Source organism: Zeus faber (genome assembly GCF_960531495.2).
Source record: "Zeus faber genome assembly, chromosome: 5".
NCBI lineage: Eukaryota > Metazoa > Chordata > Actinopteri > Zeiformes > Zeidae > Zeus > Zeus faber.
Window position 1 is genome coordinate 28,009,778 of NC_137192.1, and position 24,237 is coordinate 28,034,014.

The 24,237-nt window shown below is 47.1% G+C and overlaps 1 protein-coding gene across 1 annotated transcript; it reads left to right on the forward strand.

Moving 5' to 3' along the window:
- Nucleotides 1-670: 670 nt before the first annotated feature.
- On the forward strand, nucleotides 671-24,104 carry ubap2a (ubiquitin associated protein 2a). Its single transcript, XM_080001257.1, has 27 exons — nucleotides 671-691; nucleotides 4,871-5,008; nucleotides 6,083-6,160; nucleotides 6,457-6,567; nucleotides 7,285-7,447; nucleotides 7,537-7,623; nucleotides 7,732-7,795; nucleotides 8,386-8,483; nucleotides 8,606-8,664; nucleotides 9,407-9,477; nucleotides 10,927-11,089; nucleotides 11,213-11,483; nucleotides 11,945-12,255; nucleotides 13,152-13,378; nucleotides 13,638-13,926; nucleotides 15,048-15,087; nucleotides 15,746-15,917; nucleotides 16,197-16,248; nucleotides 16,746-17,043; nucleotides 17,361-17,452; nucleotides 17,716-17,766; nucleotides 18,574-18,667; nucleotides 18,753-19,151; nucleotides 19,406-19,510; nucleotides 19,612-19,679; nucleotides 22,503-22,694; nucleotides 23,279-24,104. Exons 2-27 carry the CDS (start codon nucleotides 4,913-4,915, stop codon nucleotides 23,372-23,374), a joined length of 3,747 nt encoding a protein of 1,248 aa, XP_079857383.1. The 5' UTR covers nucleotides 671-691; nucleotides 4,871-4,912; the 3' UTR covers nucleotides 23,375-24,104.
- Nucleotides 24,105-24,237: the final 133 nt, after the last annotated feature.

The following is a 24,237-nucleotide window of genomic DNA, read 5'->3' on the forward strand; positions in this document are numbered from 1 at the left end:
ATGAAATGTGCCAAGTGCCTGCGGGCGGACGACGCTGAAGTTAGCTTCCTGTTGGTCAGTTCAGCGAACCGTGACGCGGAAGTTAGCCTCCTATTCGTGGCTTCCGGTCCAACTCGGCGCTGTGGTAAGCAGCCGGTTCACGTGGTGCATTTAGATTCCTCGAAATTTTTGGACCTGTTTTTTTTTTTTTCTTGCACGCCCCCAAAATGCATGTCTAGATACAGTAGCCAACCTACTGTACTTATAGCTGTCAAACATGGACTATATTATAATTTAAAAAAAAAGCCTATAATGCGTTTGTAACAGTTTCTGATTCGTAAAAGTAATGTTCTATTATTTGCGAAGACAAAAACAATGTGGATTTTACTGCATTTTTCCGACCCGACCCCCTCAGGATCGGGCCCACTTCAAAACAACCGCACGGACAGCAGTTCCGACCGGCCCTTGATTGTCACGAGAAGCCCGTGTGACGGTTCTTCACGCAGGTTTCCGACCGGCGGGAGGAGGACGAGCTCGGCGACGAAAGGGTTAATGCCGCTCGCTCGGCAGCGCGGTGGTAGGGCGCCAGGAGCCCAGTGCGCCTGCGCAGGACCGGGGAACCGGGGGGGGGGGGGCGGAGTCTCGACCGCGGCGGCAGGGCGCGTCACGTGACCACAGTGTCTGCTGCCGGCCGACTGGAGCGCGTTAGCAGGTAACACGCACGGCAGCACCGCCGACCGCGGCCGCACGGTCCGGCCGTCGCCCGCGACGCGGCGGCGGCGGCAGCGGGCGCCCCCACCCCCGTCCACACACGAACCCCCCTCTCTCTCGCGTTCGTCCCGCGGCGGCCGCGGCCAGATTCGCTTCGCGGCAGCGTCGTTAGCCCTGCCTCCGTCGCCGTCCCGCATTGTGTCGGCTAGCGGGCTATCCCGTGCTATTGCTAGCGAGGACAAAGGGATCTCCGGTAACAGCGGCCACAACAAGCCGCGGGGGGGGCAACAGCATAAGCAGCACCATATGGCCGATGTGTTCGGCTTTTCTTTCCGAACCAGTGTTGCTTTTCCGGGGGGGGGGGCGTGCGTGCGGACCGCGGTCTGCCCGCACTTCGGTGCTGCATGATTTGTTATTGTTTTGGTCGCGGGACGGAGCCTGCGGGTGTGAATGTAGAGTCAAACACGTGATTCGGTCACCGCGTCTGACGGGTCGGAGCTCGTTCCCCGGCGCGTTGCATGCGCTGCAACATTCCGTCACCGTCATATCTGGGTTGTTTTGGTTTTTTGTTTTTTTTTAACTAAAATCTGGATCGCATGCCCCCCCCCCCCCCTCGTCGTAGCTTTGTTCAGCCCCCGGCCAATGGCAGCAGTTTGTGCGATGACGTAACTTACGGCCGTCGGTGACGCCATCACACCCGGAGCTCCGTTGGTGACGTAACAAGCACCCAGAGCCGTGCAGCTATTGTTCTGCCTGCCTCCATGAAGTGGGTCAGTGGGGAGAGAGGCTGTCTAAACAATAGCTTATTCTAGTAATAATAACATGGCGTATTCTAGCAATGCTATCATCAACTTCATTAAAAAAAAATACATATTATAGTAACTGTGGGAGAGTTTTCCCAGATGACGAAGTATAAAAATATTGTTCAGATTGTTCTGTGTTATCTTCCAGGTTGTAAGTGATAATGTGCAGCCAGGTGGCCGTTATCACGAACTGTTGTTTAACTGCTGGACATTGCACGTCTTACTATAATCACAGAATTATGCCGCACTTCTCCCACAGTTTTTGAGCCACATACAACATAATAATCAAAAAATATATCAAAACGACGTCTCGAGCCTGACAGGTTCGCTGTAACACTGTGCAAGGTTGTGGGCAGAGGTTTACAAGGTATTCCACTTTTTGCACCAACATTTTGAAGCACAGCGAAGAAATCCATTTGTCCCCCATGGCGCACACATACATACACTCGGCCACACAAGTACACACAGGGTATGCACACTTTTTGAATATCAACAGGAATTGTAACGTTATTAGGGTTCCCTTGTGTGTTCAGGGCGGTTCCGACATGCCGTCGTCCAACTTTGATCCAGATCATTCCGTTATTGTGGAATAATGGAGTAAAAAAACTCTTTGTTTGTTTTTTTTCATTGCCGCAGCGCATGCGCAAATGACGGCGTGCGCAAGTCACATGATAGCATTGCAGTGTAGTGATTGGTCCACAAGCGGGACCTCACCCAAGATGGCGACGCTGTCATTTTAGTCAGAATTTCTTGGATGTCGAGGATCCAAAGAACCCGCAGTCAATCTGAATAAGATCTGTATTCGGGACAGTTCCAACATGGAGTTGTTGGCGTTTCATCCAGATAGGTTCAGTGTTGTGGATGGAGTTTGTGATCAACAATCGCCACCTCACAAGTTGACAGATCACGTGACAGGGAATATAAGATACAAACTCCTAACCATACAAAGTGACGGGTATTATTTTATTACTCTATCAACCTTTATTATGTTTGGAAAAAAATATATGTTACAGTATAACCAGAAGACAGTTGAATTAAACAAAGTGCAGCGTATTAAACATCATAAATAAATACACATCCAGGGACAGCTGGCATGCACCAGAGTAAGTTCTACAAAACGAAAGCCCAATAGTGTGACTGTCAGAATTTATAGACATTCCAGAGATATCAATGTGTACAAACTTCCTGAATTATAATTACTGGCAACAATAACCATAAGCAATTAAACACAAGGAACATGTATTTTTTGTGTATGTGTTTTGAAATATTTTCATTATTTCTGTTTTTGGGTTCCCTTCCAAATGCCTCAAAGATTTGTTACAATTACAACAAAAATGCGTCACCCACCACACACAGTTAATTTCATTATATATCCTCTACAATTAAAGTCAGTTAAACAACTTACCATAGTGTATTTATGGGTTTATAAAATACATAATTATTGTGAAGGCAATTTTCTGTTGATTTACAAAGTGCCATAAAAAAATTGTGTTCCTCAAAATGGATTGATAATCGTGACAAATTGTCGTGATCACAATATTGATTTAATCCTGATTATCATTTCAGCCATAATCATGCCGCCCTACTTCAGAATGATAACCGCCGTTAGTGGCGCTGTAGGAAACCCGCCTAAAGTCGCAAACACCGCATGATCATAGAATTACACTGTCACCAGGCGGGAACAAATGAACTTCTGCAGTCACAAAACACAGGAACACAACGCCAAAGCACACCCATCCATTGAACTTTAACCAAGGGCTGACTATCCTGGACCCCGCATAATGCTGTCTGCAGCTAGATTTATTATTGTTATTTTGCGATAATGACCTTCTAGCTGCACATTATCTAGCTTATTACACAGCTACTTACTAAATAAATATTTCACTAAATACATGCATGTATTTGACGAATAAATCTTTTGAATCTTGAATCTTTTGAAATAAATACCTTGATACAGAATATTGATTTGAAATGGTTTTATAACTAGTATGCTCCTTTAAGAGTTTCTAAGTCGGGCAATGTAGCTTAGTATTCACCTTGTACATATTGCCTAACTATTGCCTGAAATTGGATATATCTGCCTTTATCTCTTCTTTACGACTGTGTCTTTCAATGTAGTTTCTCCTAATGTCACAAGATGTCGCCACTAGCTAGTATTAGCATTAGCATGTAGGCGGTGTTGCAAGGGAGGCAAATCCAGGAGAAGTGGTTTCCTGTGGCAGCAGACCGCTTTTTGCCGCCTTGGACCAATCAGAATTGAGTATTTCAGAGCTTTTTAATAACCTGACATTAATGGACTATGTTTACTTACAGTTTGCAATAATGCCACTCAAATCAATTTCATTTACAGTGGTACTTTGACTTACGAGTTTAATTCATTCCGTGACAGAGGTCGTAATTCAATCTGCTCGTATAGCAAATCAATTTTCCCCATTGTAATTAATTGAAATGCCATTAATTCGTTCCAGCCCCCCAAAAAACACCCCCATTTGTTTTTGTTACATGTTTTTAAATCATAAAAATTCAAGATTCAAGATTTTTATTTGTCACATACATATACATACTTCCATACATATATGCAGTGAAATGTAATAGGGGTTTATTTATAAAATGTATTTATAAATAACAAATATTGTATAAAAACATAATAAATAAATAAAAATCATAAAAATCATAAATCATAAAAGAATGTCGAAGAGAATCGCTCATGTTTTCAAAACACAAAAGAGATGCTTCCACGGTGAAGTGAGCGAGAGAGACGCGGGATGTTGGCCGGATTCGCTCGCCACGCCAACTAGCGGCGGCACCTGAAGCTCGCTCCCCGTAACTCACATTTTTGCTCGCAAATCAAAACAAAAAAAAACGAAAAAAAATCAAAACAAAAAAAATCTCCCTGAGATACCTGCAGACGCTCTGATAATTACATTACTGTTTTCTATGTACTCTAGAATTAGGGTGGTGGTGGTGGGGGGAGGGGGTCTGGTCTCTATTTCACAATCACACTGGTTTACTATTTGGAAGGCCTACAGAGTGTAAGCGGACACTGGGTCCTTCCAGGCTCCTTGACCTAGATTTATGTCAAAGTGATTACGTCACCAGAGCAGTAATGTGTGTGTGTGTGTGTGTGTGTGTGTGAGGGAGAGCGGCGGAGAAAGGGGTTAGTGCTTGTGCTTGGCTCTTGTTTCATCTTTGGGTAGACGCTGTATGCTGCCTATATTCATTCACGCAGCGTATTGAAGCCCATTTATCTGGGACCTCTAAATGAATTTAAGTGAGTGTTTAAATCTATGGATATAAAATGTATTATCTGTTTGTCTCCCCCTGAGCCTAACATTGTTTGTCTCACTCTCACCTCCCATTTGTCTTCCTCCTTGCAGATTTTTCTATTTTGTACATACAGAGTTTTGTATATACTGTATATGATGAGCTCGCTGGGCAGCGACAAGGCCCGGGGCCCTCGGGAGAAGACACTGCCCAGTGCCACACACACTTCCCAGCCACAGAAACAGATACAGGTACGGCATCCCAGCGACATGCGTACGAGGAGATTGTCTTACATGACATACACCTTGGAAAAGGTTTGGGGGAAAATCCCATACAGTATAAACACAAGCACCCGTTTCCAACGGAAATTAATTATTTATAATAGTAAACTACAGGGTTTCCCCTCGTGTATTGCAAGCCTGACGGCCCGCTGGGCTTAAGTTGACCCCCCACCAGGCCTTAGTATCGGCCTCTTTTGATTTGTTTTCTTCTTTTATATGTTTAAAAAAAAAAAAAATCAAAATATAAACAATAATATATAATAAATCTTATAATCTCTCTCTCTCTCTGTCTCTGTCTCTCTCTCTCTCTCTCTCTCTCTCTCTCTCTCTCTCTCTCTCGCGCTCTCTCTCCCCCTCTCCCCCCCCCCTCTCTCTTTTTCTCTAACGGACCAGTCTGTGAATGGCCCCTCCTCTCCGTGCACACTCAGGTTGGGCAACCGGTATCACTATGGCACCTGTTTATATAGGATCGGTATCTTCCGGACCAAGCCGCAACGCAGATTTCAGTGCCTCATTTCTGTACCATGCCCAAGCTGCCGATTGATTTATCCATGGATATTGATATTTCCATGGATTTATCCAAGCGGCGTGTGACAATGTCACATAATGGTCGCTAGGCAATCAGATAAAAGAGGAGGGTAAAGGTTCAGACAAACTCTGGTTCATACAAACTCACTTATTTGTTAACATTTGAAAAGTAATGATGGACAAATGGGGTTTGTTCATAAAAAAACTTTCTAAAATAGCCCTGATCAATTTTTTATTACAATTTTTTTTTTTTTTTTTAAACAAAAATACGTGTTTGTTTTTTTCTGGATGTCGTTATTGAATGACAAAAAAAGACATGGTGCCTAATGGGGACACACTCAGCATCACTCTCCCCGCCCCCCTGGCCCACACTTACCAACCCTGAACTGGATCCCTGAAGAGAAAGATTCATCACCATCTTTTGTTCGGTTGCACCGTTTCCTTGCCCTCCAAGCTGTCATTTTCACTGTCGTCCTTTACTCCTCATTCAATGTTTTGTGTATTTTTGCGGTCCAGGCCACTGCAGAGCAAATCCGTCTTGCCCAGATGATCTATGACAAGAACGATGCTGACTTTGAGGGCAAAGTCAATCAGGTGAGTATCTCAAGGCTTGCTGTCCGGCCGCTACACCTGCCGCTACACCGGCTGCTACACCGGCTGTACAGATTCGTACATTAAGACATAAGATCCGACCGATAACAAATCATTGAAACAGGATTTACGTCTGGCTTTATCGCTGACGGTTCACAGTTCAAACCGGTGGGATTGGCACTTTTACCTCCGTGGAGCTGCTTCTGGAACGGTTCCTGTCGTCTGGATACATCTGTAAGTGTGTTTTCCTGTGCTGAACCCTGGTGTCTTTGTGCTTCTGTGTGCATTGCACCCTCTAGCTAATGGAGGTGACGGGGAAGAACCAGGATGAGTGTATGATAGCACTCCATGACTGCAACGAGGACGTCAACAGAGCCATCAACTTCCTCCTGGAGAGCACCTCTGACACAGTAGGTCACCGCCCTGAAACCGAGAGGCTCCTGCAGGTCTCCAGCTTCACTCAGCAGGATATTACTCTTCATCCCCCGTCTGTGCTTTCGGACACGTTATGACGCGTCATTTATCAGTCTGCTGAAAGGAGCAGCCCAAGTCACCGCACGCAACAGGCCAACAGCATGGATTGAGGACTTGCTCTACACCGTTTTCAGGCTTTCTCTGACACGCCTGTTCCCAAATCTCAAACCGGGTGCAAGTTGTATGTTTGATTTTGCTAAACTCTTTCAAAAACACGAGTCCCTCCGGTTCCTTGTCAAAATATTTGGTCCGCTTGGCTGGATTGGTATGTGTGCTTGGGTGGACCTCACAGCTGGACTTGTTAGGATGAAGCTTTAGACGGAGAGGGTCCTGAGAGCTAGGATTTGCTGAACCCCCCCAAAACATTTCTGGTTCAAAAAAGCATCGTATGATTTGAACCCTTTACATTTCCATAAAGTCCAGTGCTCTCTTAAAAAACTATATTTGTACACAAGAATATTTAATATTTCTTATCTCAGTGTGGAAGACAAGAGTGTCTGTGCAAGGTAAAACCTGTTTCTATAATGAAGTTATTGTAATGACGTTTGTTTGTAAGATACTTTGGGTGGGTAGTAAAATGGGAATGTTCTTCACTGAATATTCAATTTATCATAACTGTGGTTTTATCATAACCTGCCGCTCTGTGTTTCTAGACCTCATGGGAAACTGTAGGGAAGAAGAAGCCGCTGGTGAAGGAGGGACCATCAGAAAGCAAGGAGAACAAGGAGAATCGGGAGAAGAAAGGAGAGAGGGAGGGCAACAAGGGCCGAAGTGCCGCCAACCGCAGGGCAAAGGGGGCGAGCCGCAGCCGGCAGGGTACCGCGTCTAAGACCAACGACCTGCCTCTCTTCACCGTGCCGCCGGATCGCCCTTTTAGGCTCACGTTTCCGTCTCTGTATGTACAGGTTCCGCACGCCCAGAAGAGAACGGGGTGGAGGTGACGCCCGTGGACAGAGGCGCGGAGCGAGGCAAGAGGGGCAGAGGTGGTCGAGGTGCGCGCTCCGGCTGGCGCTCCGGCCGCTCGCACTCATTTCCGCCCGCTCTGTGACAACGGGTTAAAACTTGATTACCTTTCCTTTGCTGCGTGTGTGTTTCTTTAGGCTCTGGCGGTCGAGGCAGGGGCAGAGGGCCAGCAGGGAGCCGGTTCTCAGCCCAGGGAATGGGGTAGAGACACAGTCATTTTAACTACTGCATTGGCTAAACATCTCCAAATTGTAGGGCACACTCATTAGAGATATTATACTAAACTCAACCATTTGAAAAGCTTGATCTTGATCTAGCACTTATTTGTTCTGAATGTTAATGCTTTTAATTGTAATAGTATTATATGCATTGCTGTGTTTTATAGATTTAAATTTGTTGTATCTGTACTTTAGTTCTTGTATTTATTGTGTTTTTAAAAGGCATATATTTGCATATCATTGTACTTCATTTTTTGTCATAACTGGACACCATCGTAAGCGAGGATTCTTCCTCGGTGGTTTTCTCGTGGTGAAATAAACATTCAGTGATTGATTGATGTTTTTCTCTCATATCACCATTGAAATATTTTATGAGTTGATGGTACATTACACACAACTACCTTCATTTACTATATACAACCATTGGGCGGCCACAGAGCTTCCCTCGTGCAACCTGACGGCTTATTACTTGTTGATGAAGCAGAATAGCATTCTTCTGTCGCCCTCAACTTGTTTTCTGTTTCTCTCCTCTGTTAACACACACGTGGACCCGTCCGCCCGGCTCTTCCCTAGGACCTTCAACCCGGCTGACTACACCGCCGAGGCTGGAACGGGATCCACGCAAACAGAAGTGTGGGAAGGTGGGGCCAACAACGGCACGGATGGGACAGGTCAGGAAAGAGCCTTGTTACACTTTGTGCAAATACAGATTTGCATGTCACCGGGACAACGGTCCTCGCTGACCCCCTGCTGTGTTTTGACCTTTTTGATTTGTTTCCTGGTCCTGCTCTAGTTGCCTGGAGGAATACGTTGGAAGACTGGGCGGCTGACGACTGGAGTGAGGATGTCAGTGTGAGTTTGAAAAAACCTTCTGCTGGAAGGAGCTGACAAGGTGGACCCACGGCTAATTCATATGTGATTATGGAAAATAGAACATCTGTAACCAACAATAAGTGGGGGCGGGGGGTCAATACAGCTTTGTATCGCGATATTTGTCCCCATGATTTTGTATCGATACTCTGACAAGAATACATTTAAAATTAACATTTAGGGCCGTGAGATATAGACCATGTTGACACTAATGTGGATGAATTTTAAACCACTGTTTTGGTGTCAAAACGTTTTCTGTCCACACTAGTGTTTTCGGAAGGTTAGCCGTCCACACCGAGACACCGGAAACTTCAATTTCTTTAATACGCATGCTCAGGAAACCTGCAGCAGCGGCAATGGAGCAGGTTTACTTAGTTCAAAAGTGCGAAAAAGCGATGCTGTCGTAACGCAGGTAACATCTTAAGTCAATTTTTTCAACGTGTCCAAATCGCAAGACAGACAACAAAGCATAACACGTTATTACTGTAATCCCCAGAGGTCGATTCAGCCGTCACAGCAGCAAAAACAGTGCATTAAGCGATCTTAAAATCCATAAAATTCACACAGTATCATATCGCAATTATTGGTGTATTGCCGAACATAAAGAATCGCAATACACACGAGTATCACAATAATATTGTATTGTGAGATCCCTGACGAGTCCCACCCCTGCTATTAGCGCTCAAATCATGAATATCCAGTGTTTGTGCTTGCACCCCCCCAGCTCTCGGAGACCAAAGTGTTCACCTCCTCATGTGCTCCTGCTGCTGAGAACCACATCACTCCTGGGCAAAGGTAATTAACCACCACCTTTATGTCAGCCTCTGTACAAACCATGCTGTCACGGTCCAATGCTGCTGCTTCCTGTTTGTTTTTTGCTTCACATAATTATGAGTGAAAGTTAAATAGTAACCGTGGCGCTAACAAACTATGCAACATATAATAGTATCATAACAAAGACAGCTCCAAGGTTAAATCAACAAACTGTCAAACCCATGAAAGAAAAGAGGGAGTCATTGTTTAAAAGAACAGGACAGATAATGAAATAGGAAAATGGACGCTGGCTGATTGATGTCAGGGGTCAGTGTTGTTTTTGTTTTTGTGAAAGGGCAGCAAACAATAGTTGTTGAGAACAGAGAAAAAAGTCTCGGTTGCCATTAAACTGCTGATTGGACGCCCTGCATTTAAATGCCGAGGTATGTCTCTGAAGCCTCCCAGATACGAGAGTTCACAAGCGGTGTTAAACACGTGTCTTCCAATACCATGGAAATATGTTGCTACTATGAAAGTACAGTCAAGTCAAGTCCCTTTTTAATCTTATGTATGTGAGATCTGACTTCCTATGTAGGTTCTTTGGCCTAATGTTTTCATCCAACATTTTTTCCATTGGTCAAGTTAAACACCGCTACAGGTGGACTCTGCACCGTGTCAAAGCACTATGTTGCTCCTTTCAGTACAAGGGATAAGATGAAGGTGAGGATAAGGCTTTCCTCGGATGCTGCATGTGTAGCACAAAATCCAAACCTGCGAGCGGTGGGAGAGCCCTTCTCCACCTTACATTTTCATTTTACTGACGTGACTCTTCGCACCGTTAAAAAGTGTGATAATTAAAGGCTAAACGCTCAGCGATAGGTAGCTACTGTGTTCAGTCTAGGACATATTGTGTATAGTCACCGGGTGCGTTGCATTGACATTTCACTGCATATATGTATGAAAGTATTTATATGTATGTGACGAATAAACCTCTTGAATCTTGAATCATGGGCTGATCCCAGTGACTGATACATTCTTGGCTAAAACCTCTTCTTTGGCCCATTACTTTATTTTATTTTCAAAAAATGTAACCACGTCCTTTGTTAGAAATGAGGTCACACCATCAGCATTCGCTAATGCTCTGTCACTAATCACCCACAGTCTGTGTTCCCCAATTTGTCTGACACGTGTGCCTCAGATCCCCAGCAGCGTTATGCGTGCCGACACCAATATGATGAGTTGTTTTGACGCCACGTTTGTTAACATGACATGAACAATAGCAAGTCAGCCATGCGGAATAATTGACATATTTGGCAACAGCTCAAATGAACAGCACAGAAACTGATCTAGCTCCGAATGAAAATATAACGCCCTGTGGCAGCACAAAGTTTGGAATTTTGTTTGCAATAAGTCCTGGGTATTTATGTACTTTTTACACATTTCAAATGTGTTTTGTGCAAACCTGTCTTAATGGCTCCATGTCTTGGTCAGTCTGGACCTGGCCTCGCTGCTGCAAAAGCCTGTGGGCGGAGGAAGAGAGGCCCCGGCCTCTCAGAGCCTGGTCTTCACCAACTCCCACCACCACCAGCCGCAGCAGCAGCTGCCCCTCAGCAGGAACGGCACCGGCAGCACCAGCTACGCACACGCTGCCCTGGTAAAACACCCCCCTCCCTCAATTATGCTCTCATAATACTTTTAATATAATTATTACCCTTTATTTGCTTTGAAATCATTTTGTTTCTTTTATTCATGTTCAGCTTGTCTTCTCTCCCTTCAGTCGTCAGTGCTGGGTGCTGGTTTCGGGGACCTGGGCCAATCCAAGAGGAGTCCGGCCAGCGCCGGAGCTCAGATCTTGGAGCAGCTGAAGGGTCCCGGCCTGGGCCCGCTGCCCTCATCGCAGGCCACCGCTCCGGTCAGCACCCAGGGCGGCAGCACCTCCATCGGACGGCTGCCGGGCCTGGGAGCCCCCATAGCTCCACCCACCTCTTCCAGCTGGGACATGAAGGCGTCGGAACCCAGCGCCTCCTCGCTGTCCTCTCAGTTCAGCCGTAAGTGTCGTAGCGTAAAGAGACCAGCTGGGCAGTGTCAGTATGTCTACTTACGTTTTCCGGCTCTTAAATGTCAGCATAGAATGCTTTCACTATGTGGAAATCACAGATAAACCAGGATTCTTTGTACATCTATGTAGAAGGACAGGTCCGTGAGAGAAGAACCGGAGGTTCTCAAAATATTCATAATAGAAGAGACTACCACCCACTGTCTAAACTTGCAATTGAAAAAGTTAATTGAATGATGTAATGTTTTGGTCGACTTGATGATGGTGCTTTGAACTGGGCTGGACAGTGTATGGAAGGGTTATTATTTTTTGCTTACTATGTAAAAATCAAAAAGAAAGGGAACCCAACATTGAATAAATAAATGCCTGGATTGACTTATTTGACATCTTTTTAAGAGAAGAAATGCTGCGTAGAAAGCTCACCTGAAATTATGGTCCTGTTTGGATCTCCAGGTGAGTTTGGACTGCAGCCGGAGCCCTCTCTGGTGCTGAGTCAGCTCGTCCAGAGACACGCCGGACCCCCCCTGCCCCTGGCTCGCCAGCCCAGTCCCCCGACGCAACAGCCCCAACAGGCACCCACCGCCTCAGCCTCGCCCGCCCTCCATGCCAACACTTCAGCCCAGGGAGCTTCGCTGATGGCCAGTGGCAGCGCCAAGCCGCCTCCTCCCTCCAACACAGGGCTGGACCCTCAGGGCAGCGGCACGGCACAGCAGCAACGGGCACAACTCAAGGGCCAGAAACGAAGGATACCTCCCACATCAAAGGTATTGACAAGACATTTATATTTATTTAGTGTAGATATATAAACCGATGAGCCATAACATCAAAACCACCACTAATAACTAATATAGTGTAGCTCCACCTCATGCCGCCTAAACAGCTCTGACCCGTGGGGCATCCCACAGATGCTCCATCGGATCGGACCCTAACCTCCGCCCATCCACACGATTTAGAAGAAAACGTGATTCACCAGGCCACCTTCTTCCGTTGCTCCATGGTCCAGTTCTGACGCTCACATGTCCATTGTAGGTGCTTTCAGGGGTGGACAGGGTTCAGCATGGACACTGAGTGCTCCCATACGCAGCAAGCTGTGATGCACTGTGTGTTGTGACACCTTTCTATCATAGCAGCATTCACTTTTCACCAATTTGTGCTACAGTAGCTCTTCTGTAGGATCGGACCAGACGGGCTTGACTTCACTCCCCACGTGCATCAATGAGCCTTGGGCGTCCATGACCCTGTCGCCGGTTCACCAGTTGTCCTTACTTGGACCACTTTTGGTAGGTACTAACCACTGCATCCCAGGAACACCCCACAAGACCTGTGGTTTTGGAGATGCTCCGACCAGAGTCATCGATGTGGTCCTTGTCAAAGTGGCTCAGATCCTTTCGCTGCTTCAACACATAAACTTCAACAACTGATTGTTCACTTGCTGCCTCATATATCCCACCCCTTGACAGGTGCCATTGGGGTTGTTTGAAAACGTAACACAAGCAGGCAGGGATATGGTTAAAAGCAGACAGAGGAATGGTAGTTCAGCATCTTGGCTTCATGGAATGTTACGAAAATAGATTTCAGAGAAACACTTAAATGTGCTCGCAAAGGCACAAAGCTGATAAATACCGATAACCACCAGAAACATCTATCCTCCGCTTGTCAGATTCCCTCTACGGCGGTGGAGATGCCGGGCTCGGCCGACGTTCCGGGACTCAACCTGCAGTTCGGGGCGCTGGACTTCGGCTCAGAGTCGGCGCTGCCGGACTTCAGCGGTGTAGAAAACTGTGTCAGTGCGACATCCAGGGACTCCACGCCCATCCCTGTCACTGCCACCCCTGCGGCAGCACCAGGAGCCCAGAGCCAGAGCAGCCTGTACTCCAAACCCCTCAGGTACCGGCACTGTGGCAGCGCCACCCACTGGTGGGATGTCTAAGCAATCAAAAATGCGTTAAAAGTTTGCCGTTGCTCTCTGTATATATTTAGAAAAGCATCTATGTTGGAATAGTACTATTCAGTATTTACAAAAGACGTACTTTACCTTACACATTTTCACTCTTACAAAAAATTCTTAAATGTCTCATTTAACAGTTAAAGCCTCACGTTGTGTTTTGTGCTTGTTTTGTCCATTTCTTTATCGTTTGGACAACAGCGAGTCCCTGGGCAGACCCCTCTCCGTCCCGCTGCCTCTCCCCCTTTCCTCGTCAGAACCCGTTTACCCCTCGTCTGCCGTGGCGCTGCCCAGCCTCACCCCTTCCTCCCTGGGCACCGTCAGCTCTGCCATTCCTCCCGCCTCCTCCGCTGCTGCCACCTCCTCGTCCTCCTCTGTTCCCCCCACCTCCTCTCCCTTCTCTTCGGTTGGGGGGAGTTACGACGGGGCCATGCCCCCCCACTCACGGCTGGCTTTTTCCCAGAGCAAAGAGACCTCCGGGCCAATTATGGTGAGTAAAGTTGAATTTACAGCAAAAGTAGATATTTGCCTCAATGCTATTGTACCACCTTTTACAAAAATATTATTGAATGATTTAATGTCGTTCTTTTGATTTATAGAAGACATCTACACACAGTATTCATCCTTAATACAGTCATTTTATTATCAAATGTACTTATACCAACAAAGGATGTATTCCCTAATTCATTCACTGAGACCAGTGAAATAATGTTGACAAGCAGTAAATATTCATGATTATATGACTTAGTTTGTGAACGTAATTCTTCTCCGTGAACTACAACAGCCTGGTATGAACTCTGCTTCACTTCTCTACAAATTGGGCGTAGAGGTATGGAAAGAACAATGACAGATGTACCGGCAGGTTGTTGGACAATTACTGGACAGAAGCGGTTCACTCTGAAAGCATCGAGCCAAGCTGATGGCTTTTGAAAGGCAACCGAACTTTAAATCTAATGACATATACGGGGGCTACAGCACACTGTGATTACTATTCATAGGTCATTTCAACATTACTGAAAGACCTAACCTGCTTTCGCACTTGAACTCCGGACAATGTCCAGATAATTACCCTTTCACACACGTGGCACACCGGAGATTGTCCGTGTCAGACGCGCTCACACCACCTGGAAGTACTCCGTTTGGTTTAGACGAGGGGCGGAGCCTGGGTAGAGTGTGCAGGAAGCAGCACATGACGCGAGTTTTACAGCACACCCAAGATGGCGGACAAAGCTACCAACTTATATTTTATTTCATTTAATGTATTTAGACGTAATATGGACAAAAGAATGGAAAGGAATATAAAGGAAAGCAGAGTGTCCCCATTACGCACCAGCCCAGAGCTTCCCCGAGGCACTCTACAAGTATGAGTGAATACAAGGTTAAAAATGAACTTTAATCCCTGTTGTGGTGCAAGTCATTGCAGAGCAGAGGCCGTGCACACATGCCTGCACCATCAGCGTAGGTGGTGTCTGTACAGTTTATCCTCAGTGCGTTAGCTCAGGAAGCTTTTCATTTCACGACGGAGACAGAAACGCCATGAGACCACATGAAGTGAATCGTGTTTCTGTGATCATGATGTGGAGATGGAGCCTTTTCTTTTCTTATTCCCAGAACGGACTGAACGGCGTTCGAACCTCCACTGCTCTAGACGGTAAGTGATCCAAGCTGGTTGACTTGATTATATCCCCGTCCTCCACCGCCAGCACAAGGTGAAGCACCGCTCTTAATTTAAAATGCTCAAACAAGCAGGATTTGTGTGCCTTTTGCTCACACTTTTTGTTTTCAATATTTAACACTGACAAACATACAAGTTAATACTCACTATTCATCTGTGTCTGAAGTCTTAAAAGTGGAAATCCATCAGATCATCTGAGTTAGGTGGAGTCATCTACAAATCCCCGTTCTGTCATAAACTGCAATGTTCTTTTCCAGGTTTACCGATTCTTTTGTCCAAAGTCTCCTCCTTCCCGATCGAATTGATTTGTTTTCTTGGTCACTTGATGTGATGGAGATATTTCTTTCATCAATTCCACGCTCTGTTTTTTTGTGAATGTTCATCCATATCGTTTCGTATCGGTTTACGGACCACATCTAGCTACGCCCGTTTATTAAGTTCACAGCGGCTGCCTTTCACTTCCTGCGCGTGCCCCATCAGTGCATTCTTGTCGGGAAAGGCGGACCCTGCCTTTAGGCCAATCTATTGATTGACTGTTTCCAGCTAAATAAATATGGGATAAATATTTTAAAAAGCTTCAGGTGAAGAGCTGATGTCAACGGCTGCATCAACCTTTCCCCTCTACTCCACCCAGCTTCGTCGGCATCCTCCACACCAAAGCCAGAGTCTCCTCCGTCTTTGAGCATCAACACCGCCCCGGCCCCCCCGTCCCACCTGCCCTCCTCCCTGCCCACACACAACTCCACCGCGCTTTCCAACTTGGCACAGGATCTGCCCTCCGCTGGCCAGCTTAACACGCTCAACAGGTGACTGACGCACGCGCGCACAGTTGGAGCACGTGCACGGCTTCCGGAGGTTGCAATGATAGATACAATACAGATCAGCAATGCTTATATCTTCTATGGTGGCATTCTGAATGTCTAGCAATGCACGTCTCTTTGCTTTTAAATGGGATTGTATTTCAGTGCCGTAACCTCAATAGTCCCAGGCTGATGTGTTGTAGGAAGACTGACGTAAGGTTTTCTTTTTGCCGCTACACCACCTTTCCTCACGCTCTGCCGCCACCCCTCTGCTCCGCCCTGCAGCCACGCCAGCAGTCATTCCTCAGTCTCAGCTCTGGGCTCCAGCTCTCTCACTGTGAGTAATGTCTGCCAAGCGCAAGCACAGCGGCTGAAACCTTTTTATCATGTGGATAAGACAGGAAAAGGATAATTGTGACGTGAACCTCAAAGGTCGACGGCTTTACCTTGTTCAGCTGTGGGACATGGGACGGCACGGCCTCCGACGCAATCTTAAACTATCCCACCCTGAAAAGATTGTTTCGCATCCCAGTGGTGCACACACTGTAGGATTAAACAAGGACGGTGATCACGGGGGGATCACACATCTCGGGATTCTAGCTCACAGTACAGGAGCCGAGACTTGAGACTTAAGATTATGTCAAACCAACCGGAGACAAGAGAGTTTTTACGACCATCTCAAATCAACGACTGCCGGTGACGGGAGCGCGCTCTTAACGGCCCTCAAAACAAGAGATTACGATTCACTTTAGTGAGTCTGGTACTCGAAAATCCTAGCTCAAGTCATAGACATTAGGAGCTGTTTCCAATGAGCCTTCCTCTTCCTCTCTCCAGTACACCAGTGTGGACAGCAGTAGCATGAGCTCTCTGGCGCCCTCCTCTGGCTCGTACACGTCATCGCAGGTGCCCGCCCCGTCGCTCCATTCCACCCACAGCAGCAGCAACACCATGAGCCACTTGACCCACATGAGCAGCATGGGCAGCATGAGCAACACGGTGGGCGGCATGGTGGCCTCCAGCGGGCTGCACTCCGCTGGCACCAGCACGGTGCTGGGACTTGGCTCCAATGGAGCTACCGCCGTCTCCAACCTGACGGCACCCAGGACCACTCCGCTGCTCTCATCCTCCACCGGTACGTGTGTGAGCGGAAAACATTCTGTGAAACCGTGCACACACACCCCCCCCAATGAGCGTGAATATCCATTCAAAACAACCTCAATCACACCGTCTACATAGGAAGTAGAATTTGTTCGTACTGAAGAGCTTAGAGACTTTGATTTTCTCTTGTAGGATGCCAAGTTGAAAGCCTGTAAAAAAAAAAAAAGATCTCTCTGTTGCAATAATTCATTTTGGAGGTCCAAACTGCCTCTGGATTTTGGGAGATTTGGGAGAGTGCAAGTTAAAATAAAAGAGGTATTTGTGATGGTTGTTGTGCGCTCATCTCGACAGGCAAAGCTCCCCCCAACCTGTCCCAGGGCGTGCCTCCTCTACTGCCCAATCAGTACATAATGGGCCCTGGGGGGCTCCTGCCAGCGTACCCAGTAAGAAGCCCGACATTCATTTCTCATTTTGAATGTGATGTATATTCCAAAAATATGCTGTACCTGCCCCAAGCTAGAAAAAACATAAAGTTTCCAGTCTGCCCCTCGGGTTGTATTGGTATAAACTGCATATAGAGATGACAGCGTTTTGGAGAAGGCATTTCGGAAGAAGACATTTTACGGACTGAAAAAGAGAAATGTTGGGGTGTTTCAGACATGGTTTATCATGTATTGAGTTATGTCTTTTTTTTTTGTTTTCGTAGCAGATTTATGGCTATGAGGACCTTCACATGCTCCAGTCCAGACTGCCAATGGTAAGCTGCTACCAACCCTGCAGTCATCACAGTGGATGTCTTCTTTGTGTTTACTCTGTGCTGCTCCCTCCACCAAGGGGGTCATGTTAATGCTATCGTTATGCAAGTAGTGGACAGGCTGCTGAACGTACAGAGGCTCTGTAAGTCTTCAGCAAGAACTTTGTATTATTGGGGTCCAGCCCACAGGGGCCCCATTTGTTTCTGTTCAGATTTTTATTATTATTTTTCTCCTAGGCATTTTGCCGGCTGAAAGTGCCTGGCGCACAGCAACCGCAGAACACACCGGCACGAATGAAGCATGGCTGTATTGGTGGCAGTCCAGACATGTTGTGGTCCAAGTTTGATCCACATCAATTTATAGTTGGAGCAGGAATTTGTCAAAATAAGGACACAGGGCCGATGTACCGGAAATAGCCTAATTATTATTGTTCCCTGCCTCTCAATTGTTGAAACACAAACAAAATGGAAGACGATATTAGATTCTGGGGGGGGGCAAAACAATGCTGCAATGTTTTTCATTTTGTTGTGATGAAATCTTATTTATGAAAATAAACACATTTCACTATGCATCCAACCAAGGTTTGTTGAGTCTCGTGAAGAATTTGATGAACACTGTGGTACGAAGGGATGAACGTGTTCAGACTTTGTTCATTTTGGATTTAGTTCAAACCTGGCATGTAAACCTGAGGGGAGTTTCATGAGAAAGGGCTTTGTTCCAGATGTGGATGTTGTACATGGATCAGTGACCTGCGCTGCCCACAGGGTTGGAAGCAGGAATAGATATCTAATGTTGTTCTGTGGCTTCAGCCCTCTTTGCAGGATTACTATGGAATCACATTCCCGGGCCCCGCAGCTGCTCTCTCTGGCAGAGACGGGAGCCTCACCAACAACCCCTACACGGGTAAGACCACCGCAGGGTGCCTGCCCCAATGCCAACCCCTCTGGCTGCTTGTCACTTGGACCTAACTGAGATCAACCCCCTACAGGTGAAGTCACAAAGTTTGGAAGGAACGACTCCACCTCCCCCGCGCCCCCCACCAGCTTGTCAGCCCCGCAGCCCCCCCAGGGCCAGAACCAGGCCCAGCCGCAGCCCCCGCAGGCCCAGCCCCAGGGCCAGCCCCAGCACCACAGCAGCCAGCAGGCCTTCCTGCCGCCGGGCTACAGCTACACGGGCCTCCCGTACTACCCCGGGGTGCCCGGCGGTGTGCCCAGCGCCGCCGCCTTCCAGTACGGCCCCACCATGTTCGTCCCCCCCGGGGCCCCGGGGCCGGCCTCCAGCAAGCAACACAGCATGGGCCTCAGCCTCGGCAACCCCTCCGCCAGCCCCTTCCAGCAGCAGACGCAGCAGCAGCCCAGCGGCTACGGCCAGCACACGTTCAGCTCAGGTCGGTCACGTCGCGTCTTGAACGACTCGTTTCTTCATCTGAAGTAAATTCATCTGTCAGTCTTCATTTTTGAGGTCACTTAGTCCAGGGTACGTATTATTAATTCAAGGCAACACATTAGGGATTGTCCAGCTCCAGTTAAGAATTTGAAAGTGCAACAGTTTGAACGGGCAGGGGTGAGTCATTTAGAGGTACTGATGACCCGTGGGGTTGTAAGGAAGGTTGTGGTGTTGAGGCGGATGCTTCCTCTGCAGGGTACGAGGAGCTGACGGCGGGGCCGGCAGGAGTGGACTACAGTAAAGGCTACAGCACCTCCTCCCAGCCACAGGCCAAATCTGCTGCTGCCGGTCCTGGGAAAGGTACTTGAAAGGCAACATCATCAGCGGTGTCTGTGGTTTGGTTTTGTCGTTTAGAGGAGCGAGGCCTTTTCACAGTTGTGATGCTGTTTCCTGCTTCCTAGGCGTCTCTGTGACGTCCAGTAACTCGGGTGTGCCAGACATCAGTGGAAGTGTTTACAATAAGACCCAGGTAAGACTCCACGTCCACAGCATCTGCACGGATCACTCAAGAGTACCTGTACCTTAAAAGTATTTTTAAAAAACGCATTGAATTTGATACTCTCAAATAAGGCCTTAAAAAGTATTGAATTTAGTTCACAAAGTATTGAATTCAATGTTTTTCTTGTCCTTTAGTAAATAAATAGAGTAACATCATAAATAACTGTCAGGTGTATAAAATGTTTTGCGTGTGTGGCGTCACACTTGACGCTGTTTGGTGTGACTTGGATGTTACGACAGTACAGGTACTGTTAACGTCGGTGTTTACAGTACAGGTACTGTTAACGTCGGTGTTTTGGTGTACGACCGTGGAGCGTGCGTCTGCGCAAGCTCTGCTGCAGGATAAGAAAGGAAGGAAAGGACGTTTTACAAAATTCTCTCAAGCTCACGTTTTTCCTCGTCGCCTCAGAATGGGCAGGTGTCGTTTCAACCCGAAGTGGCGGCGGAATCCTAAATTCCAGTTGGTGGAGCCTATTCCAGCCAATGACTGTGACGCCCATTGCTCTTAGTGCCCAAAACCTTTCAAGCTGGGGACGATGGGACTCGCGGCTTTGGACCGCAAGTCCAAAGCCTTTTCCGTACGAAGAGCGCCGAACACGTGGCGTGTGCTCCGGCCGCCAGCAGGAGATGCCTGTTGCGCGGTTCTGCGCTCGGCGACGCTCTTGGCCCACGACAGCGGGTCGAAGTGGCTCCTGCTGGCAAAACTTAACCAGCACCGTCTGCAGCGCGGCCTGTGAAGCCGGCAGCTCACCCTGGCTCTACCACAACTCCTCGATCAGAGGTGATTTGGATCCCGGACCACCACTCATACACAGAGGAGGACGAGATTAGCGAAATATTCAAAACGGTGTTTCCCGACTCTCAGATGGCGGCTGCCTCCCCGTGTGGAAGCAACAAGGTGCTGTACATCACCAAACGTTGTCCGGCTCCTTTCACCACGAAACAAATGACTGAGCGAGTCAGCGGAGGAGGCCCCCTGCTGTGTTGTCATGTTTGGCAAAAACCTCAACAAAACAGCAAAGACCAAAGACACAGATCTGCACTACTGGGTCGTGAGCGGTGTCCAGCGGAGATATTTTGGGCCACAGATCATGGCTCATGCAAGAGCGATGGAGTGAGTATCATTCAGAAGAACTTTTATTTTCTAAATGACAATCTGTCGTCACAATGTGCTCGACTCAACATGGACGTAGTTTGAACTGTTAGAGCTCAGTGTGAACTTTTATTAGGTTGACATGTAGAATCCATCTGCTTGGTGTTAATTCAATATGTTTTGGCGTGGAGGTGATCGTTAGTGCTGGTGTTGTACTGAGCTATATTCATATATATATATATATATATATATATATATATATATATATAAAGGTGTTTCAGATATTCTGTCCCCCTCATGTAAGTCAACAGGGAGGACACTAACACCTCAATATAATGTAGTTCAGTACAGCGCCACATCGAACCATGACCTCAGTCATTCATTCACAGCTAGCACATCACACTACTGCTGAGACTGATTGATTGATTGATTTGATTTAGTTGACTATTCAAAATGATCAGACGTTCACATCGACTACATTTGAAAATAACATTGAGGATTAAAACACAATAGAGTCAGGTGGCTTATTTCCATGGTGGCCCTCTCAGTCAATGATGGTTTTGAGTATTGTTAACTTATTTTTATTCTCTAATAATGTGTTTTTTTGACTTTGCAGAGTCTGCTGAGTGGTTCACCAACGGAGAACTTCTCAACGATGTCACACCTTTTAAAACGCTCCCGCTTGATGTCACACCTTTTAAAACGCTCCCACTTGATGTCACACCTTTTGCTTCTCTTGCCGCAGCAGCTAGGATCAGCAACTGAATCCATTTGAGGATGAGAGAAGGAAGAGTAACTTAAAAAGAGAAGAAGAGCCATCCAGGAGGTGTCTGACACTCTGGCCAGAGATGTGGAACAAGCCTGAGGGCGGGCAAGGTGGCGGCAAGGTGGCGGCAAGGTGGCGGCAAGGTGGCGGCAAGATGGCGTGAAGATGGTGGCAAGATTGCGGCATGGTGGCAGAGCTCATTGCTAAGTCCAGTGCTTTCAGAAGGAAACACAAGGAGAAGTTGGCTGAGCTCAAGATCCTGGTGAACAGATCCCTGCCATGGAAACAGAACTCTGAAAACTGTAGGAAAACTGTTACACTCCCTGCACATGCTGCACCTTCTGATCCTACTTTACCATGTCTGTTGTCTAATTGTTGTTGTTGTTGTTGTTGTTGGTTCAAGATTGTTTTTGTGACGCTCTCCTCCCCCTGGTGGTGGAATATAGGAACCACCAGGGCAGGGGCTGGAGGTTTTGGTTCATTTTATGTTACTAGAGTTAATAAAATATTTTATCAAATTCAAATACTTAGTGAATAAGTATTTTCTAGGGCTTCATATCCTTTCTGATTTCCTCGTTATATCCTTCATACTTAATCCAGCGTAGCTGTGAAGGTGGTTTTTAAATGTCATTCAAGTGGTGTTAAAAAGGTCTTAAAGTCTCCTGTCATTCAGTGTGTAAGTGTTGTATCAAAGTAGCTAAAAAATGAACATTTTCATGTACAAATATCTATTAAAGTGGTAGTTTTGTTTAAATAAAGAATTAGAGCGCCTGAAGACGAGGGTGCCTCCGGATGTCGTAAATAAAGGTTCAGTTTCGGGATCTTACGGAATCTACGTATTACCACGTTGAAACATGAAAAGCAACTGAAGTCGTTTAAGGAAACACGCTCTTCACATTTGAGCTGACATCGTCTTCTCTCCTCCCGCTGCCAAGGCCTTTGATAAGCAGGGTTTCCATGCGGGGACCCCCCCTCCATTCAGCCTGCCATCAGCGTTGGGGGGCCCGGGGCCCCTGAACCCCGGCGGGGCCCCCGGGGGCTACGCCCCGGCTCCCTTCCTGCACATCCTGCCTCACCAGCAACCACACTCACAGCTGCTACACCACCACCTGGCTCAGGACGGACAGGTATCACACACACACACACACACACACACACACACACACACACACACACACACACTCAAAGCATTGATCAGTAATACAGTCCAGATGAAAACATGTGATTGTGTTGAACGGTGATCTCAGTGAAGCTCCTAAAATCTTCAGTAGGAAGCACCAGCGCCAAGTTAGTCTGGAGCCCTGAAACTGCTCCGTCAATTCTGGAGCCAGTTTTCTCACGGCATCCAGCACCGAGCTTGTAGGTTGAGCTTGTAGACCGAGCTTGTAGACCGAGCTTGTAGACTGAGCTTGTAGATCGCGACCAACTGAGCACCCAAACCCAAAAGTCCCCCTCTAGAGCCAGTGTTTGGTTTGTCCGTTCTGGGCTACCGTAGAAACATGGCGGTGCAACACGGCGGGCGCCGTGGAAGAGGCCCCTCCCCGCTCCCTGTGGGGATGCAGAATACGTCAAAATCAGCGACTTAAATCGCCCAAAACCCGATGGCGGTCGAGGGCTGACGGAGAGTTTCTGTGCTGAGCGGTAAACGGGGCTGAGACCTTCGTCCTTTTAATGCCCTCCCCGTTCCCCTCCCCTCGTCCCCCCCGTCCAGGGCGGTCCCAGCCAGCGTGGCCCCTCCAGCAGCATGCAGCAGAAGAGCCAGGTCAACAAGTCCAGCTACGGCAGCTCCCCTTACTGGGCCAACTGACGGGCCGGGGCCGGGGCCGGGTGGCGCAGCACCTTTTTGGACGAACTCCCCCCGTGCACAGTGCCACATCTGCCCCCTTCCATGGACCAGACGGTGGAGGGACAAGAGCACTTTGAGGCGCCCAGCTCAACACACACACACACACTACCACCCTACAACCCCCTCTGCTCTATATATCCCCTTTTCAAATTTATGGCTGTTGTATGTAAAATATATTTATGTATGTATTTATACAGTATATATGTATTGGTAGGACATGAAATGTGTTTTTCTGCATTTGTTTTTTATTTTGAAGAACATTTTATTTCCAAAAAACAAAACTGAAAAAAAAAATTGTGAAAAGATGAGATTGTTAAATCATGGAGAATTTATGAAGTTGATGGTAAATATACTTGAACACGAACTAGCATCATGTGACGTGGACTTATTTTTTTTTTTCCTTCTTCTTTTCTATGTATGCATACATGAACCCTGGGAATGATGCCCATACAAGCTAAACATCATTTTCACGGCCAAGGCCTTTTTATTTTTTATTCTCAAACCAGTTTTTGTAACTTTGGTCTCCCTTCCTGTGAATCCTTATATCGAGGGTGACTTGAGTCGATAGTTGAGCCTTTTTTCTTTCCCTCCTCCCTCCCGACGTGTCTCTTACTAATTGGCTGCGAGGACCAGCCGGGCCTTGGATTTGATGTCATTTTAACATTGGTTTAATCATTGTTGTCCAACAAATTAAAACAACTGAACTCTTCAACGTTGTCGTTTGTCACCGCCGCCCAGTGCTCAGCAGGACGGTGGCTCACCATCTGGGATCCACACCGTCAGCCTTGAAATTAACCACCCGACCTATAACTGTATGTAAATAA